General features: G+C 43.9%; 1 protein-coding gene across 7 annotated transcripts in view; it reads left to right on the top strand.

Annotated features, from left to right (window-relative positions):
- Positions 1 to 21,277, top strand: part of LOC142584930 (uncharacterized) — an 83,824-nt gene that overhangs the window by 52,140 nt on the left and 10,407 nt on the right. For 4 of the 7 annotated variants that reach the window (XM_075695289.1, XM_075695288.1, XM_075695285.1 and 1 more), the window contains 4 exons: positions 1,826 to 1,945; positions 5,415 to 5,547; positions 11,562 to 11,797; positions 14,062 to 14,279. In XM_075695289.1, the coding sequence (XP_075551404.1) occupies positions 1,826 to 1,945; positions 5,415 to 5,547; positions 11,562 to 11,797; positions 14,062 to 14,279 (707 nt within the window). The remainder of the gene's footprint in view (positions 1 to 1,825; positions 1,946 to 5,414; positions 5,548 to 11,561; positions 11,798 to 14,061; positions 14,280 to 21,277) is intronic. The other 3 variants (XM_075695287.1, XM_075695286.1, XM_075695284.1) reach the window with 3 other exon arrangements.

The raw sequence follows: 21,277 nt of genomic DNA, 5'->3' as shown, positions 1-21,277 counted from the left end.
AGCAATGGCACGGACTCCGCCTTTGGGTTCCTCGCGATTGGCTTAGAAATTTAGAAAACACGGCGCGTTGCATAATGCCGATTCCCGAAAGTTAGCTTCGCCTCTGTACAGAAATGTTACATGGTGAAGCATACGCAAAAGTATTGCAGTGAAGCATAACAAGCGTGGGAAGGGGCTATTGCCACGGAAAACAGTACGTATTCCTTAATTATACACACGTGCACCCGGTATTTTCTGTCACAGTACGTGCCCCGATATGCCTAATATGTGCACCGACAGGCCTTCAGTGTGTTTTCGAACGCGCCTGTGGCGGTTTGAGCCCCTAAGGGCAGTAAATGGCACGCATTTATTTTTTTTCCAACTGGCCGATTTTGGAACATATTCGCGACCCCTAAGGAGTTCTAAAAATCGGCCGTGGCCTGTGCAACTGACCAAAATGCTTCAAATGGTCCTTGGGGCTAACGAGTGGCAGAAGGAGGACAAGAACAGAAATGACGTATGCACCGTTTTGAAGGAGCTTGAGCTCAAAAAACAGTTTTGGCTGATGCCGAGATGCAGGTGTCCCTCATCCAAACCAAAATAAACTCGTTAAAGCAGTGAAACACAACACTCAGGCGTCATGCTTGGGCTGAGAGTATGTCAGGACAGTTCAGGTTGACTTACGAGCGGTTGAGAGAGAATCTCAATTGTGACAGAGTTCGGGCCTCATACCACTGAGCTTGCTATCAGTTGATAGAAATAGCTCATATTCGAATATATTTGCTTCTATGTGCATCTCCTTTTTATTCGTATTTGTGAATGTCTGACTCCATTTGCAATTTTTTTCGAAGACACTTTATTTGCTGTGCATTTTACTAACCCCTGCCTTCTATTCTCTTTCTGAATAAACACTACTCCTTAGTATTCAAATTGGATTAAGTCGCTTTATTATTTTTTTTCATGCGCTTACTCGAAAGTGACAGAATCAGGCGATATGTTTTCAGCCCGTCTTGACACAAAACATAGTTCTGCATCACTCAGGGAAATGTGCAAAGGCACTCAGGGAAAACCTGGAAAACTCAGGGAATTTGGAAATGTCAACTTGGTAGACACCCTGATACCATAGCTGAGATGATGCTGTTTTTCGCAAAGTTCAATCTTTGACCTTTATTTTTGTAATTAACCCCCTCACGATAATGCCCAGCTCGGATGCTGTAGGTATTTGTAGTAAATAAGTAAATCAAGCAGTGACAAAAAGCAAGTCAGTGACTGTAAATGGATTCGTCTTTGGCTTGACTTGGCTGTGAGCACTTTCATGGTAATGTGATTTGCTGAAACTGAAATTGATGATTGATAACGCATGTCTTTCAAATTGTATCCATTGATTTAGAATAATATACCTACTTCAAAAATTTTGCACTCTTCGAAAACTTTGAACGCTGACACAGCTAATCTTTATTAGGTGCAAAACACAAAAGGAAACTCAACCTGCTTGTGCATATGCCATTAAGTGACATCAAGAAATACATCGGCAAGCAACTGTCTCGTAATCTAACAATGTGATAGAAGGTTCAGATACACAATTATGTCCTGTGTTCTCTTCATCTTACGATTGTTTTCAGCTGATATCTTGCATTCATTAATTCATTGCAATTATCCCAACTCCACCTTTTTTACGTTCGAATACAATCTTTCTCTGAACATGTAGTGCACCAGTATGAAACATTTAATGGTGACAATAGCCATGTTACGAGACATCCAAGGTAGTCTGTGTCTGAAGCTGTTTGTGTCTTGTGATGAACTGCTTCTGATTAGTTGTATTCATTTATTTTGTTCTTTAATTCAGGTGACTCCTCCCCAGAGCTTACTCCACCACGGGTGACCACAACTGATGCCAAAACAAATGTCGCCATCCCCTTGCCAGACTCGCCAGCACACTACAGTGAATATCCCAACTTGGCTGATGGTATGCAAGCAGACTGAGACCCTTAATGATATGTCAAAGAACAGCTCTAATCTTATCATTCCTTGGTTAGCAGTCATCTGTCCCATTTTAAATCTATTCTAACACAGCCCATAGCGCTTCAGTGGGGATGATTCCTTGCCCTCATGACCACATTACAACAGGGACACAGTAGAAGAGATGCCAGCGTGCTAAATATGCAACTGAACACCATAGAAACCCTTAATCTAGAGCCTTCATCTTTAACATCTCTAATAGTCCAGGCATTGCTTTGGGATGCTAAACCAGATTAACTATGATAAAGGGGATGTTTCCAACCAAAAAGCATTTATTACATGTGGAATTCTATAGTCAAGTCTTCTCCTTCCTTAGAAGTTAAGAGGCAAGAAGGGCGAAAGAAGGAAGAGATGTGCCTCTGTTGCTAGGCAGCACTTGCCTCGGCGTAGCATGCATTCGCAAAGCACGATGTGTCTTCTCCTCTAAAGTAGATGTAAAAAAATTTAATCCGGCATTTTTTTTATTGAGTGCCGTCTCAGGTTTTCCGAACCCGTGCATCATGGCATCTGCTGTGTGCCTTGTCTGCTAGCGTAGTGTTTGGCTGCCGTGAAGGATGCACAGAAATCTAAGAATCCCCAGATTTCTGAATATTAGTTCATAGTACTCTGAGGCATTGTTAGCATGACACGGAAGCTGAGTAACTATCATTATTCTGAAAAGTTCGGTATTCTGGAGTTGATAGCACAGAAATATTTTTAGATTGGAAGCCTAAGAAGTCAGCTGGGGATTACTGAAAAGTTCGTTAATTTGGTGCTTGTAGTAAAGAGGTTTAACTGTACTATAATGAACTTTAGGGCACTGCAACATATTGGTCATTGTTTTGACAGGTCATTATATTGAACACTCCAGGATTAACCATCCCATCCATTAGCCCATGAGTTCATCAATTGTCACCATATGAGCTAGTAGCCACAAAAATGTTGCTGTTGGCTCTCGGCCTGACATTGTTGCTATGTTCCATAAATCCTGCTGCCATTCACTACGGCATGCAGAAAAGAGATGCCAACGCCAAGAAAACCACTGACAAAGAGGAAGCTCCCTATTGCCTCCCCAAAGCACAATGTTTCTCTTTGTTTTCACATTCCTTGCCATGGACACTGCAACTGTCTCGCTCGAGGCGGACACCTGAACTGTTTCAGAGCGCAAGCAAGTGTGACTGTGTGACATACCCACTAGCACGGAGGCTACATTGTTCCACACCCATAGCTGGTACGGCCTCGGAAAGATAAGCGAAAGTAGCATGCGTAGAAAGGGGGAAAGGAGGAAGAGACATGCCTCCGTTGCTAGAAGACGCATATCTGGGCGGAGCACGTGCTCGCAAAACCTGATCCGTGGTCACCTCTGCAATGGAACAAAAGGTCCCCTGCTGCGTTTTTCTCCTCCGGCACTGTTTTGGGTTTTCCGAACCCATGTGCTGCGGCGTTTTTTTCGTATTTTTTCAGAAAGTTTATAAAATTTTGAGTAAAAATTGCGACTTCATTAAAAATAGCTTATATTTACTATTCCTGCAATGGAAAATAATTATCCCTAAATACATGCACTAATTACTCAAAGAATGCAAAGACAATGGAATGAACACGTCCTCTTCTACAAAAGATGGCTAATCTGATAACTGAAAAAGGTCACTCTGTCAATCACTCTCACTGAACACACTCGCGCTAAAATCAGTTGCAGCTGCTCCCCATTCAGATTTGATTGCACATGGATGAGCTTTCGAACATGTTTACTTGCGAGTCTGTTGCAAAACTCGTTACGAGCATTTCAAAACAAAAACCAGTTTTGTTCACAGCTGGCAGATGGCGAAGGTACAGTGAAACCTCGTTAAAACGTTGTTCGCCGGAGCTCGGAAAAAGTACGTACTAAACGGTCGTACTGTTTAACCACATTAGCATGAGATCGCCCACTTACCTGTTGAAAATGGAATTCGGAGAGAGTGCGATGAAAGGAGAAAAAAACATGCAGTATTTATTCACTTTGTGCAACAAAAGTGTTATTTTCTTTTGATGCCGCAGCGGCCTCGCTGCGATGACAGTGGCCTTAAACTAACCGAAGCTGTGAGCCACCTTTTCATGCAGCTTCCTCTTCTCGGCCACTGTCTCGGCAAACACTCGCATGGCAGATTCCTCATTGGCGTTACGTATTCTCCGTGTAAGCCCGCAGTAGTGCTGCAGAAGTCCCGGGGTGCCTTTTTCATTGCTGGGTGCTGGAGTTCAGAATACTTTTCATTTGGAATGGTTACATTATCACGCCTGGTTCTCGTCGCTACGATTTCATTCATGAGGCTGACGTAACGCACGCGCAGCTTCTGCCACTGTCTGGCCTGAATCTCCCGTGCTGTCGCTTTCCGTGTTGTCCGCATCACTGTCACTAGTTGACACTTTGGCAACAACAGAAGCAACAATGGCGAAAAGTCGAACCTCGTAGCAGACATCTCTTCGCCCTCACAGCAGCACTGCCGAGTAACTGCTTCGCATTCCAAATGCCACACACTGTAGTCAACAGCAGATCCCTGTCGCGTGCCAGTGCCGACTTCGTGTCACGTTCAATAGCACGGACGATGTCTAATTTTTCTTCTATGCTAAGCATTTGTCCGAGCTTCAGCATGATGAGAGTCCTCGCTTGCACAACGTCACAACGCTCCATAGAATGAACAAGCTTTGATGCTCTCTGGCACGGCGTCGAAATGATGTTGATGTTGATACGGCTTCACGAGCAAATGCACAGGGCGCTTGGAGGTCGTTGTTCCGATCTCTGAGGCTTGTTGTTCTGCCGGGCCTCCCAATGGAGACGACGCACCGCCGTGTTTGCGCGACGAAAAGTGGAAACGCTACGTTTTAACCGATGCGTACGCAATAAATTGGTACGGTTTATGCGGATACAAAACACATTATGTTCAAAGGCCACTGAGTCTGGGATTTGACTTTACTACTTTTAAAATGAAACTACTTTTTAAGCGGGTACGGTTTAACGAGGTTTTACTGCATCTGAATCAGCCTAGAAGCTATAGGTGTCAGTTGTTGATCAGTGCAAAGGCCTCGCCACCAGGTTGGTTTCACATGCCTCGCAGAGTCCCACACGTCAGTCCCGTACCAAAACCCAGAGGGTGTCCTGTATTCCGCCATCTTTGAAAGCTACACTACGTCTTCAAAATGAAACTGAAACATATAATGAAGACACTTGAAAACTCTGCTGCCGTTTTCTTGTCGTCATTGCTTCTAGAATCTTATGCTGCACAGCAAAGATTGGCCAGTATAAAGTGCATGGTTAATAAATTGTAATGATTCTTCTTCCTCTTTCTCTGTGCTGAAAAATAATAGGTTTTCTACCCAATCTTTCAGAGTTTATCCTAGCCCTTACATCACTTGCTGTGAAACAGAATACATGTTCACTTGGTAATATATATCTGGCGTTGCAGCAGATGCACCCGAACCATGTCGCAGTGCTGACAACTTCATCCTTCCATCTTCTGTGACTCTGAGGAAGCGGAGAGCGACTAAGTACATTTCTCCTCTTGCCGTCTCAGAATGCTCGCCGAAATGTCCAACAGAGTAAGTCGAAATGCTACACTTTTGTGCATGCAAGATGGGCAGTACTGCTGAATTGGTCTAAGTGGGTAGAATGTGTTCCTGACATAGCACAGGAAGCAGTGAAGGGCTGGGAAAAGATGACTTGAATAAAAGGTAGCAGTGCCATTTCTAAACTACTGAAGCCATACAGTTAGACCGCAGTTTCATAAAGTTAAGTGAATTATAGTTTAATTAAATGAAAAACTTCGTTAAGATGAGTACTCTTGACATTTGCAACTTGTGTAATGTTTGCTCAAGAGAGATGTCATTTTTGCCTCTATAGACTAATTGCAGACAAAATCTGAGAAAACGATCTGTTTCAGTTCCTCTGACAGATAAACTGGCATTATCTGGTAGGATAACGCCGAGTGTGCAATGCCAACAATCTGTAACAGGCTGTACAGTCAACGCCCGATTTTTCAGACTCCCTAGGGGCTGCGAAAACATCCGAAAAATGGACAGTCCGGAAAAGCGGTCGTTCACTGTATTGTAAAAGGAAAACTGCCCTCCTGTAGCCACTATGGCAGTGCGCTTTTATTATATAAATAATGGAGCAACTTTCAGAGCATTTTGAACAGAACAGGCTTCCTTTGAAGGTTTCTTTTGCCATACTTTTTTCCTAAACTGAAATAGGGATATGAAGAGTTTACAGTTCTGACATTTTCAGTTTATTAAGCTCTATGAATCATACGCAACTCGGGGCCTTTCAGTAAGTGCTGAAAAACTTTTCCCTTTATTTTTACGCACAAGTGTTAAATGCTGTTCAAATTCAGCGAAAATATATCGTGTACCTAGGTGTGCTCAAGACTGCGTGCATGCGTGAGATGCTGGAAACAAGAGGTTAGGGCAAACGAGAATTGAAACTATGTCGTGCAACCTATGACCATCGGCAAAATCCGCAAAGGGCACTAAAATTAGCGGATCTTTTAGGCATGTAGAGCCCTCTGGGCCGTGCCTATCAGCCACAAGGTAGCCTTGCTGCCTGCGGGATTACCTTACTGAGCTATGCCGAATGTTCGGTTGCGGTAGCCGGAAGTTCAAGCCCCCCTCCCCGGTTTTTTTCTTTCCTTCTTTTTTTACATTCTCTGATGCACTACATCTGCAGGCTTGGAGTGACGCCTGACACCGACAAAAGATGCCGAGACTGAGTGGGGCTATACTAATCCAAGTATAACCAAATTAGGAAGGCCCACTAAGCTTGAACAAAGACACTCCCTCACCAGAACAGGAATTGGCCTCCCTGGTGCAGTATTTGGCTACAACCTTCCTAGCGATCTCTTCAATTAACCAATGGCCCTCAGTCCCCAGTGGCTGCGGAGCACCTGACCAAGGCGGCAGTCTGACTTGCAACGCAGCAGAGGGTGCTAAGAATCTCTGGGTCCAGACAGGGCGCCTATGGAAACTGACCCTGTCAACGTTTAACACCCGAGCCCTCTCGAGTGAGGTTAGCATAGGACTCTTCGAAGAGCTGTCAGACATTGTTTGGGATATTATTGGCCTTAGCGAGATTAGAACAGGTGAGGCTTACACATCGCTGAATAACGGCCACGTCCTCTGCTATGGAGGTCTCCCAGATAAGAAGCAATACGGGGTAGGATTCCTAATCCATAAGGACATAGCGAGCCACATTGATGAATTCTACAGCACCAATGAGAGGGTAGCAGTAGTCATAAGCACTCAATAAGAGGTATAGATTAAAGGCAGTACAAACGTATGCTCCAACATCCAGTCACGACGAAGAAGTAGGTAGATCAGTTTTATGAAGATGTTGAAATAGTGATGAGAAAAGTGCAAACGCGGTATACAGTAGTAATGGGGGACTTCAATGCAAAAGTAGGGGAAAAGCAGGTGGGTGAAGAGGCAATTGGCTACTATGGTGTCGATTCTAGAAGCGCTAGAAGAGAGATGCTGGTAGAATTGAATAAGCTGAGAATAATGAACACCTTCAGGAAACATAGCAACAGAAAATGGGCCTGAAAAAGCCCTAATGGTGAAACAAGAAATGAAATTGATTTCGTACTTTCTGCTGATCCTCGCACAGTGCAGGATGTAGAAGTGATAGGTAGGGTAAAGTGCAGTGATCATAGGTTAGTGAGGGCCAGGATTCACCTCAATTTGAAGAGAGAAATAGTACAATTGGTCAAGAAAAAACAGGTAAACTTAGAGACAGTAAGGGTAAAAGCAGACAAATTTAGGCTGGTACTTACAAACAAATATGCAGCCTTAGAACAAAGAGATGATGACAGAGGTAATAAATGAAACGGTAACGAGGCTGGCTTCAGAGGCAGCAATTAAAGTTAGACAAGGCACCAAGGCTACCAGTGGGCAAGCTCTCTCAAGTAACAAAGGACCTAATAAAGAAACGACAAAGAATGAAAGTGTCCAACTTAAGAGATAAGGCAGAATTCGCGGAACTGTCAAAATTGATCAACAAGGCGAAAATAAGTGATATTAGAAATTATAACACGATAGACTGAAGAAGCTGTTAGAAATAGACGCAGTCTGAAATCAGCGAGAAGGTAACTTGCCGTAGGACAAACCAAGATGTATGCACTGAAAGATAAGCAGGGTAATATCATCAGCAATCTCGAAGGTATAATAAAAGCAGCGGAAGAATTCTTTACTGACATGTACAGTACCCAGAGGACTCAGGATAACTCCATTCGAAACAATAACGAACAGTATACAGAAACTCCTCCCATAACTAGAGATGAGGTTAGAAGGGCCTTGCAAGGCATGAAACGGAGAAAAGCGGCAGGAGAGGATGGAATAACAGTCGATTTAATCAAAGATGGAGGAGACATAATTCTAGGAAAACTGGCGGCTCTCTATACGAAGTGTCTGTCGACTGCAAGGGTCCCAGAAAACTGGAAGAATGCAAACATTACTAATTCACAAAAAGGCTGACGTTAAAGAGCTGAAAAATTATAAGTCTATATTAGCTTACTCCCAGTATTATATAGAATATTTACCAAAATAATCTCCAATAGAATAAGGGCAACATTTGACTTTAGTCAACCAAGGGAGCAGGATGGCTTCAGGAAAGGCTACTCTACAATGGATCACATCCATGTCATTAATCAGGTTATCAAGAAATCCACAAAGTACAATAAGCCTCTCTATATGGCTTTCATAGATTACGAAAAAGCATTTAATTGAGTAGGGATACCAGCAGTCAGAGGCATTGCGTAATCGAGTAGTACAGACCGCTTACGTAAATACCGTGGAAATTATTTAGAGATTCCACAGCCACCTTAATTCTACACAAGAAAAGCAGGAAGATACCTAAAAAGAAACGGGTCAGGCAAGGAGACACAATCTCTCCAATGCTATTCACTGCATGGTTGGAAGAAGTATTCAAGCTATTAACCTGGGAAGGTTTAGCAGTAAGGATCGAAAAGGAACGCAGAAGTTGTAGAGGGAGACAGTAGAGGGAGGGTGGGATTAGGGCGGGCATGAAGGAAGGAAAAATTGAGAGTATTCACAAGGATTGACATGAAGTAGTAATGGCCCAATGTGCGATTGTCACGTCAGAGCACGCGGTAGGTTTTAGTGCTCCAGCTCTGCAGGGAGCACTGCAGCTGAATGGGTGTGCATCGATTTAAAACTCCTGTGAACCAAACACTATGGGTCAATACACGGTCTCTCAAGGGTCATGTGTTAGCTCTATACTGAAAGTTAAAAAAGCAAGGGAAATGGCTTGACGGCGAGTTTGCTTGCCAAGACTTGCTGCCTCGCGTAATGCCATCTCCTAGTTTTCTGCCTCCATGGGGGTGACCTCTTTTCGGCTCCTCGGGCCCCGGGCAGCGAGGGCAACATGTGGGTAAAGTGCGGAAGTGATTTGCCGGCTCTGCAGGGCTCGGAAAAACAATTGCTCATCGCAACCATACCGTCTCTGCTCGTGCTCCACACTCTGTAGTACGATTTCAAAATTTTCGCACTGCTTTTGTTACTGTCTAGAAAATGATTAATTGAACTAGTTTAATTGATAAATAATTAAATGACAGGTAGACATCAATGACAGTCATTTTGTGACATACTTTTAGTCTAATAATCGATTAATCGTTCTTTGATATTACCATCCTTAGGTATCCCTTCATATTACATGAATACGGAATTTTCTGCTGCTTGCAATTATCATAAACTCTGCGAGCCAACTGAACCACCGCAGTGCTACTTAATACTGAAACTACCATACTGAGAACATGGGTAACGAGAAGTCTAGTGAAAACGGAACTTTTTGGCCACCCATGGCGCCCTCAAGGGTAGTGTTCATGAGTTACCTTTTCAGGGCTAAAATAGAAGTAGACAAATATTGTTCATTTTACAGTACAGCGTAATTTATGTGGGTGAGTATTGACAATTATAATCGGGCAGTATGATGTCATCGGGCCAGTACCTGATGTCCCTTGTTGAATTGCAAATTGTGCCCTATCGACCCTTTTCGCGGCGATCCCTTGGATGGCTGGCCATGTTTGTGGTGATGCGTCCATGGCTTGCCTCAACTGCCTCCGGTGCCTCCCCATTTACAGTGGGTGTGTATGACACCAGTGTGGCTTAGCATGCCTCTGTTTCAGGAAATATCATAGACAGTGACTTGGTGGACGACGTAAAACTTTGGCCAAAGCTTCAGAGAACATATAAAAGTGCTTCGGAAGCTGATTAAGCTATGTCCAAACGGCATGAGCAGCGTATATGGTGCTTGTTTTAAAAGCGAGGCTGACTATGTATTCCAAGCTATCCAAACTTTTCCCTCATGAATGGAATCAGGATTAGTGTTTGGCTCTTCGTTCTTTATTTGGCAAATATTTTGAAGGAGCGGCTTGTCACATTTCTCACTCGGTAAATTTTCTTGGTGCAGTCACTGTCCGATTATTTCTGCCTATTCGCTTGCAGGTGTGCCCAGCTCTGATAGATTTGTTCATGCTGCGCGCAAGGCTTGAAACGTAGCCGTTTTGTACACAGTAACACCTTGTAGCAAAAATGTATTATTGCTAGTAACTCACTTACACTTGTGGACCATCACGAAACATTCAGCTTCAACCATTTGTGCACTATTGGTGTAGCCCATCATTTATTGACACGTTGGGGATCGTGAGCGTAAGATTTCGTGCCAGTTGGGGTAGATACGTTTAGATTCTGTGTGTGAAACATCTATGACAGGGAGCGGTGCTACTCCCTTTGTCATTAAGAAGCAGTACTCACTATTGCTGATGTTCCAGGGCTGAAACACTTTGAAGGTTTGCAATACAACACTGGTGGATGAGCAAATTTCTGTATCCTCGAAGAAAGCCATACATCTCGAAGTACTGTAACACATACGGACAATTGCAGCAACCGTCCGCGAACTTAGCTACACAGATTCATTCCATTCCTTAATATTCCACTCACTATTTTTGCAGCCAACTACTATGCGTCTTCAATCCACACGATTCAATCCAGCATAATTGGAGCACAGGGCATGAGCAAAAACTCAGTTCCATTTCTGACAGCTGATCACACTGAAGCAAGATGGAAGCAGTAATGATTTCGTTGTCGTGTGCTGTCGCTGAGGCGACGTGCAGCGTGCTGCCGGAAGCGCCTTCTCATTTTTCTAGAGCAAACTGCTCGGCAAAAAGGGTGAATACTTACTTCACTTTCTCATTTATTGAAGCTCTGTTCTCGGTAACATTAACGCCTTGGAAGTTCTTGAGCATTAAACCTTCAGTTCAGCTTAACGCATTTGGGCTATGTATGACAAAGGCTGTACAAGGGTGCCATTGCATTCTGATCATGACCATGGTGCGCTTTTTGTCTCACTGGCAATATACCGTGAATGCTGCTTTCTGTCTGCACAAGCTGCGTTGAGACACTCTTTTTTTTGTAGAATGTTAGGCGAGATAGAGCAGAAATGTTTGTCTCGAGAGATTCTCATGAATTCTTAAATTGTAATCTGACTACAGTGCAAACTCGCTGAAGCGGTGCCTCGGTCAACAACTGCAGTATCCGCATTGCAGGCATGTGGAACTAAGTCCCGAGCAGGCCACACAGGATGAGCTGGAAGAGCCTAAGCTGGAAGAGTCTAACGACCTCGGGAACAACGCATCCTGCAGTGGCCAACCACTGACTGTACCGAAGTTTCGGAGCCCGGACATCGCAGCTTATCGACGCCTCATTCGGGAGGAGATCGCCAAATGCTATGATGTGTACATGGGATCACCATCCCCATCGATTGACTCTCCCGCAAGCACAGGTGAGCATGCAAGACGCCATCAACTGTGTTGGACATTTTAGTGTGTTAAAGACAGCGAGAGAGTCTTAGCATTAAGCGAATGCAGAATGACAGTAAGCGTCGTCATTTTGATGTGCTTTTGTTCCGCATTTTGAGGGGTGTCTTGTGCAGAAATCATATAATGCCCAGAAAACTGGATATTGACATGTCTACTTGTTTATCTTCATCGGGCGACCATGTTTCACCGCCTAACAAATGTTATCGCACAGCGCAGGACATGCCTGCATGCATCGGAAGTTTCTGGAATGTTATCGATGGTTCCATCCACTATCTGTCAGCGAACCTTGTGTAATCTGATTGCAAGTGTTCGCGACGCGAATAGTGTAGAACTTTGTGGGAGGCACGCGGGTCCTAGCGATTACTCTGGAACATTCGACGACTGATGTATAAAAGCAGACACGCTTGACCTGCTGATCAGATTTTGACGATCGCCGACTGCATTCGCCACTGTCGCTGTTCTTTAAGCGTAGCCTGTTTTTGTGGGCACAAATTCGCCCATTAATAGTTTCCCCTTTCACAGTATTGCTACTGTGTTCTTTATATGTCACTACCATGCGACAATATCCTCGAGCGTCATGAACGTGGGCACAGAACGAACGCAGTGGTTTAGCATGCTTATAAAGTCGATTTCCATCAACTTGACCCTGATTGGACCGATAAAATTAGCTGAATTATCTGTTGAGTCGAATTAAACAAGACATCTGAGCATTATTGGCTCTTCCATGAAGTATTGATACTCCCCGGTAGCACCACCCTTTCAAAGTTTTGGTGCAAACACGTTTGAAACAGCAGCTCTTCTTTCAACTATGAGCACTCAAGTGAGCGCAGTGTATGCAGTAAAATTTTATTTAAAACACCTTCTGAACAAGGGCACGGCTAGAGCCGTGGAGCAAACAAAAATTTAGCCATGCCGTCATGTTCCCGATATATAATTTCTCATCTTTATTGGCAGTGCCGCTCTTTAGTTTTCATTGTAAGTCAACCCCCCCACTTCGGATTCTGAAATGAAAGATGTGTGCTCTTACAATGATGTAAACGCGGTATGTTTGCATTGTACGTCCCTTCCACAATACATAAATGTAGTCAAAACTCGATATAATGTGCCTTGATTTAACTAAATTTACCATGTAACAAACTATTTTCATTTCGTCATCTTAGTTCAATTAAATATGCGGGTCACGCTCCATTTGGAGGTAACCTGCGGCAAGTGCAAAAATTAAGCCGTGACAATGGGTGCCTTGGCACACATTATGTTCCCGTGTGTTTAGTGTTGGCAGTCACTTAATCTCAAGTTTTCGAGCCACAGTGCAAAGTGTTAGCTCATTTTCTGACAGCGAGTTCGGGGTCGTTTGCCTGAGGGTGCCTGACACTGATAAAACTACAAACCTTACTTCACGTAGTTCTCGCTTTGCTATCATCACTATATATGCTCCGCCTTTCCTGTGAAACACTTTTTGTTTTTGCCGAGGATGAATATCTTCTTACAGTTTTGTTGGTGTCATCCAGTCACTGCTGAGGGCACTAAGTGGGATCAGCGAAGGCGTGCAATATTTATGGTGTCATGTGACTCAGCACTTCCAAATATCTGATGCCTTGAGCCATACCGATGCATTGCACTGGCACAATCCACACCGCACGCACTGGCATTCATAACCACACTATTATGGCCCAATGTTCTTGCAATTTGTAAGCGCTTATTGACAAGATATCTACCACGAATGCTCTGTATGTTTCAAGTTTTTACTGCAGAAAATTTAACACCTATAGTTAACGAAATACGCAATTAAAGTTTTTCGCTGCACTTGTAACTTCGTTATACCGAAGTTCGACTTTATGCGGAAAATGTGATTTTGTGTTCAGCCATATTGTGTAGAGTATCCTAACTCCTGTTGTTTTTCCACGCATTACACAGTATGGGTTGACGTAGTGGTTTGTGGTTTCACTATTCTGAAGTGTGCTGTTCTTCAATTGTCCTGCAGTGCCTGTGGCTTCCATCTTAGGTGCTACATGTTTTGTCAGGTATATTGATTGCCTTTAGCCTTACACCTGAGCATTTATATTGGTCTCGAAGGACAAATGACTAAATATATTTCATTGTCCAATGTGCTGGCAGTGCCAACATCGCAAGTGCAGTGTGACAGTTTCCAGGAAGAACCATTGCTGTGAAAGAAATTGCTGGTGGCACTTCTCTCAGGTGCTGCTTTCTTTGTTTTGTGCTTTCGCAGCATCAGCGGCATCACTTGAAAACAATGTTGCCTCTTCACCAGCTGCCGCAACTCCTTCCGCATCTACTTCATCGACGCTGGCCGCTGCCTTTGCAGGGTTGTTTCCACAGCCGACGCCCAGTTCGATCTCCAGGCCAATGCCGCATGTACAGCGCCGCCTCAGCACCGTCTTGGAGTGCACTGAAACAAGCGTCAAAGGGAGCTTGACAACTGCGCTTGTGAGCTGGCATTGAAGATGTTCTAGATTCTTTTGGCTCTTGATGTGCCTGGGAGCCAATCCGTGGCCCACACTACAGAAACAAACTATATACTTTGTTGCACCTTATGACCGGCAGCTTACTGCTATTTCTGAAAAGTGCACAATTATTAGATTCTTCAGGTAATTACGTAACATATGGGGCAGAAAATTGGAACTTGAGAAGCTTCAATAAGAAGCTTTAGCTTAGGTGCTCCTATCTAAATAAATCTTAGATTTCATTTTTCTCGGCGACCACTGCACCAAACTTGACGAGCTTTGTTGCATTTAAAACAAAAACTTAAAATCTAGTGACTGTTGGTTTCGAATTTTCGATTTAGTTTGTCAATTTTTTACTAAGAATTGGCAAAAATTGCAAATTTTCAGAAAACGAAACTATGAAGTTTACAGCTTTGTAACTCTGCAATGAAAAATGATATCACAATTCCGTGTATTGCATCTCATAGTATATCTAAAGCGGACAAAATTGATATGTTACACATGAATCTAAAAAAATTTAGTAGTGTGTAAATACAGCTTTTGCAAAACCCTTGTATCCAACGTAACAATATCACGTAAAATATAAATCGACATATAGAATTTGTCCGCTTTGAATGATCTAATGGATGTTGTTTACAGAACCTCGATATCTGTTCTTGACTGAGAGCGATTAATTTCTACACTTTATGCTATTTTTTTTAAACCTTCGTATTTTAGAAAATATTTTAAAGAAAATTCAGGTCCTAAATCAAAATTCCGCTCCCAGCAGTCACTAGAATTTAACTTTCCCGCTCAAGTACAACAAATTTCATTAAAATCGGTCCAGGGGTTATCTCAGAAAAACATTTTTGCGTTTCACATGTGTTTGAATAGGCCGCATTGGAGTTCGGCCAGAGCTAAAGCTTCCTCTCAAGGATAGCACACTGGGCCACAGAACTGAATTGCTAGACGTAACATTAAGAGACAGGAAGACAGCAGTGGTGGTCTAGAGAGCAAAGAGGGAGTAGGCAATATTCTAGGTGACATGAAGAGGGAGAAATGAAGCCGAGCAGGTCATGTAATGTGTAAGGCAGATAACCTGTGGCCTATTGTGTAATTGGTGCCAAGGGAAGCAAAGCGCAGTGGAGGATGTTGGAAAATCAGGTGGTCTGATGAAATTAGGAAACTTGCAGGCATAACATGGAATCAGATACAGCAAGATAGGGGTAAAATTCGAGGTTGCTGGTAGAGGCCTTTATCCTGCTGTCGATGTAAAAATAGGCTGATAATGACTTTATTACACAGACTTCGTAGCTCATATGTGGAGGCTGTGCAAATGTTGCATACTCATGATAGTTGCAAAGTGCTAACCATAGTGGTGCAAGCATACTTCTTTAACCCTAAAACATGTTTACTAAGTCTTATGTGTTCAGTAGTAGTACCGGCACTACTGTCATAGAAGTAATGCCAGAGGGACACAATCGGGCATCCTCAACAGATCTGGACACATTTTGATAAAGGGCTTGTTTGCTTCATGTTGTGAAAAATACTTGTACTACAGTGAACTGGACAAATTCTCCAACTGTATACATTTGAATATCAGCACAATGACATCCCAATAATGTGAAATCGCTTAATTCCAATTGATAGATAATTTGAACTGCTCTGGTGGTCCCTGCAAGTCCTATGTACTTGAATAGAGAAAAACTTTCATGAATCACAACTCCAAAAACCATGCAATAGTTAGGTTTAATAAATTCTTGCCCCCATTCACCGCTTTTCACACAAAAGCAAGACAAAGGTGAAAGTTCTATGTGTTGCTAGCTGCCGTAATGTCACATGCCAGAAAAATTACTAGGACAGAAGCACAGAAAGCCAAGACCAAACTGGACCAAGCAAAGCGTTATGCACCCTTTCTTTTCCATCCAGCTTAGAGGGCCCCCTCACCAGGCACCATAACAAATTTTGGTTATACACTGGAAGTTGTTACGTGTCCTCTAGGGAGCGTCTCGGCGCAAAAATTTTAAAATTGGCTCATTAATAGCAGAGATGGAAATATTTCAGTGCCACGAATCAGATTTCAGCAGGCGGGCTCTGCTGCCAAGCAAGGCACTTTCTTCACTCGCCCCATCTAGCCTACGCAAGCTAAATTCCTTCCCTGCGTTCTCCCATACCGGACTTCGAGGATCGTGTATGATGCATACGTCACAGGCCCCACCTCCATTTTTTCGCTCCTTGCTTTTTTTCCGCTGCTACGCACTTCCGCCGACGGCGTCTCGCGCAAGCTGTTGTCTCGTTCGCACAGCGCAAGATTTTGAGTGCTGTGCACAAGGAAACATTCAGCGCTACACCAATACTGAAGCAGGACAAGTGGATCGCAGAGCATGATCACGGGCTGGAATGCTGTAGAAAATGGCATAGTTTCGGTACCTGCATACGTGACTGCACGACCATGGGAACAAGCAGACGAAGCGGAAGTTCTTGGTTCGGTGCAAAGTAAAACAAAATTCACGGACATTCTGTTTGTGTTTTATTATTTCTCTAAACTTCAATTCATCAATTCAAGCAACAGAGTGCACAGGTAACAGATGTTGTCTTGAATAATTCTTGAAGTCACGTGCCACCACGAGCGACGTCACACTGCGGACACGGTTACTTAGGCGCAGGGGCACGATTACGTCACCGTCTGGCTTGGAGTGCGGCGGCCGCAAGGAGAAGGGAAAACGGCGTTCGGTTTTAAATTTTGGATCCTTCCGCGGCGCATAGCGATGTAATACTTTGCAGACACGACCGTTATCGCACAATGTATGCTCTGCGCTTGTCAGCTCAAAATGGCTAAACCTGATGAGGGGTCCTTTAAAGGAAGCAGGAAGGAGCTCCCAGCGTGTGCACTTGATAGCGTGGTCTACAACATGGAATGAGACGGACGTACGGTGCACTCAAGGCACCATCCTTCTCAGCTCACCTTCGCACATTTTCCTTCACACCCACAGCAAATGGTGCTTGAGGTGCGATCTTGTGGCACATGGACTTTATATGGAACCTAGGCTTCTGTCGGTGCATGTCATCGTGCGCTGAAGAGAAAGGATAAGACTTCATCAATGCAAGCCCTGCGACTGTTTCGGTTTTGTGTGCTGTACCACACAATTCATCAGGAACTATATTTAAAGGGCTGTGCTTATTTTGAACTTTGTTTTATTCGAATAAAACACCAGTCTTCATGGAGTTCGAATTAACAAGATTCTTCTATACATCAAACACAGATAAATGTGTTACTGGATATCATGAAGTACTAAATCCAAAATGTGGTTGCCATATTTACTTGCATAATGATCGCACTCGCGTAATCATCGCACCCCTGAATTTTGTCGTCAAAATTTTATTAATTTTTTTCCCATGTAATGATTGCACCCCGAACTTGCCGCAGCAATATGTTGTGGGCCAAATCTAGCTAATGATGATCGCGCTTACCATCTGTTGAATGCTGTCGAATGCTATGCGAACGACTCTTGAAGACACGCAAAGTAGTCTGCATGCACCAAACATTCTTAAGCAGATGCCTCATTTCATTCTTTTCATCACTTTCTGCACTTCCATGAAAAAAGAAAAGCTACAACAAAACTTGCCTTGGCTTTATTATTTGTAGGCTTTATAATGATTGTGGTCAACAACAAAAAGGCGCCTTTTGATTCTTCTTGTCTGTACTCGTGGGCACGCAATAAACCACGAGTGGCAACGATAGTAGCTACGTTTTCACTGACACATTAGAAGTGTACCTTATTCATCCGCCGACACTTGTAACATAGCTAAGGTATTCGCCCACCCTTAGCTGAAATGTGCCGTATTAGGATAGCGGTGAAGACAATTGCTGCAGCTTCCGCAGCACGCCTGCCATGTGTTTCTATGTCGCTGGCAGCTAAGCATGCCCATCTCCGTTTCTGTCCCCTCAAAGTGGACATGGCTAGGTTATTGCTGCAAACTATTAACTATTACTGATATTATTCATTACTGATACCACAAAAATGGTTTCAATGTACGAAATGTGCTCACGAAAAGAAAAAAAAAAATCTAGTTTGGCGCATTCCGCTTCCTCCGCCGGATGACATTTTTGTTTTGGTGTCCCGCACTGTTAAAGCAGCAGCCATCTGTTTGTTAACCTGTTGTCATCCCGCAGCAGACGCAGGATGAAAAAAATTGTTTTCTTTTCGCGGGAAATTTAACCAGCGTAATGATTGCACCCCTGAATTTGCATCAATATTTTTGCAAAAAAAGGGCGATCATTATGTGAGTAAATACGGTAGGTATGTTTTCTTTCAGTGAGTATCCTATCTCTATAACTGGGCAGGAATGTACACAAAGCTGCGTACCATCAGCACATGCTTCTCTTGTTTAGCACCACCACTTTGGTAAATTGTGGCTCTCTGGTCCTGCTGACTGTAACGGTGCTTGTAGTTTAAAAAAAAAAAACTTGCAGTAGACTGCTAGATCTTAGGCAACGGTAATGTGCTCATTGCATACTTTGCTATTTGGGTATAAAGGTAACACATCTCTTAAAGGGACCCTGAAGCACTCTTGTAACTAGTAATCATAGAATGGCCTCACTAATAAATGACATAACCTCACGAATCTCCTGCCCTAAAAATTATTTAATCCTTCAAGTATATGCAGAGTTAGACATAGTTGTCACACCGATTAGCAACTTTGTCTCTCCTTTCGTCTCCACTAGCATACTGGAAGCAACACAGAAGAGAAGCCAAGGGGACAAAGTCCCAGAAGAACGTTGAGCATCTCAGCAGCCAAATGGCTCATCATGACACCCTGTGGCGGCCATGTTAGACTGCGCTACCCATCATGCCGCTGCTATTTCAGAGGCCACGTTAAGCGGGCGCTGCTACGCGTGTAGACCAGCAGGGCAAAGTTGAAATTGTTTTTCAGTCTTCTTGACATTAGACACTCCCTCATATAGACGATGCCCTCGATAGACCTCAACATGCCCGTGATTTCTCCTCGATGGGTTTAAGGAGTGGGTGCTGGCAAATTGAAGTTGACGAGAGAGACCAAGAAAAAACTGCATTCGTGACACCCAATGGCCTCTGTGAATTTAAGGCACTTCCCTTTGGCTTGTGCTCTGCAATGGCAACATTTCAGTGGCTAATGGACACGGTACTCTCAGGCCTCAAGTGGCAAACATGTTTAATATACTTGGACGATGTGATTGTATTTTCTGCAGCTTTTGACGAGCACCTGAGGCGACTACATGCAGATATTCAAGCTATCCGATCTGTCGGTCTTGCGCTGATGCCGAAAAAATGACACTTTGGCTTTGAAGAGCTTCTCTTTCTCGGTTGTGTAGTCAGCAATGAAGGTGTTTGGCCTGATCTCGACAAAATAGCTGCCGACGCTTCATTTGCAACTTTTCACAAATTGCATTGCCGTTCACACGCCTCACCGGGGAAGACGTCGCATTCGTATGGGGTGAAGAACAGCAACAAACGTTCAACGAGCTGCGGCAGTGGCTCGAAAAGCCCCCAGTCCTCGGACACTTTGACAAAGATGCCCTGACAGTGATTCACACTGGCGCCAGCAATGCCGGCTTAGGAGCAGTACTCTTGCAGCGGCAAGACGGCACTGAATGAGTAATAGCTTATGCAAGCAGAACAGTTTCCCATACCGAAACAAATTATTCCACCACGGAAAAAGAGTGCCTTTGCGGTGGTGCGGGCAGTTACAAAATTGTGCCCGTATTTCTATGGCCACTCCTTTAATGTTGTCAGTGACCACCCCCGGCTATGGCGGCCATATTTCGATGGGGGCGAAATGTGAAAACCCCTGTGTACTTAGATTTAGCTGCACGTTAGATCCCCAGGTGGTTGAAATTTATGGAGTCCTCCACTACTGCGTGCCTCATAATGAGAAAGTGGTTTTGGCACGTAAAACCCCTCAATTTAACCCTTTGAGGGTCAAATTATTTTGAAAAGAACATTCCCAGGTGGTCAAATTACTTTATTGCGGATCTTGAATTTACATCATGTACAAAGTCGGGAATAAATAGAAAAAAAATTAGGAACAGCATTTTGGTGTCGGCATCGCTCAGAACTGCAAAATGTTCAATAGTATTTCAGAGTGTGGTACTCCTTGAAACACAGGTCTACGCACAGCGCCTTAATCGCAGTCTGCACACCTAAATCTAGTGTCTATTCTCCTCTTGGAGTGACTAGTTGTGTTGGCACACACATGACATCTGCTGCGGCTGCCTTGGGCAGAGGTCCGAGGCACCCTCTCGCGTAATCACGTTGCCGCAGAGAATGAGAATACCTTGCGAGCGGCGGTGCTAAACTAGCTAAGAGCAGTGCCAATCAAGGTAGGAATCAACTTCCGCAACCCCTGCAAGAGAGTGCCGATAAAGAGAAAGATCGCGTTTCACGTGCCATTGTTGCGATCATGCGGCAAAACCGAAACCGAAAAAGGGGTGTTGCCAGTCTTTGCGACTCGCTGAAGCTAGAAATTAGTTCTGTTTATCTCTGCAAGAAGGTAGCACAAGCTTCAAATGCTTCTTGTAAGTCCTAAGAGGTGGCAGCACCTCCCAGTGAGCACGCATTATCATTATGGCGCGAAATTTCTAACGGAGGGTCGAAACCGTACCCGTACGGCAAAGGCCTTGTGGGACAGAAAACCGCCGCCGTACGTATACGTCAAAAACCTTCAAAGGGTTAATTAAACCAGCGACCACCACTGCCTTTTTTGACTGATGAACTTAAAAGATCCATCAGGACGATTGGCACGCTGGAGCCTTAATTAACGAGGGTTGCAATGTGGGCTTGTTGGTAATGCATCTTCAAGGGGAGTACGGTAGCGCGATTAAAAGACGGGACAAAAGAAGACATATAGGGACACACACAGCGTTGTGTGTCCCTATGTGTCTTTTGTCCAGTCTTTTAATCGCACTACCGTACTCCCCTTGGGGCCTTAAGCTTCAAGAATTCTATATGGTTATTGTCCATA

The sequence above is a fragment of the Dermacentor variabilis genome, chromosome 6 (assembly GCF_050947875.1).
Source record: "Dermacentor variabilis isolate Ectoservices chromosome 6, ASM5094787v1, whole genome shotgun sequence".
NCBI classification, from domain to species: domain Eukaryota; kingdom Metazoa; phylum Arthropoda; class Arachnida; order Ixodida; family Ixodidae; genus Dermacentor; species Dermacentor variabilis.
This window is presented reverse-complemented; position numbering and strand designations above follow the sequence as displayed.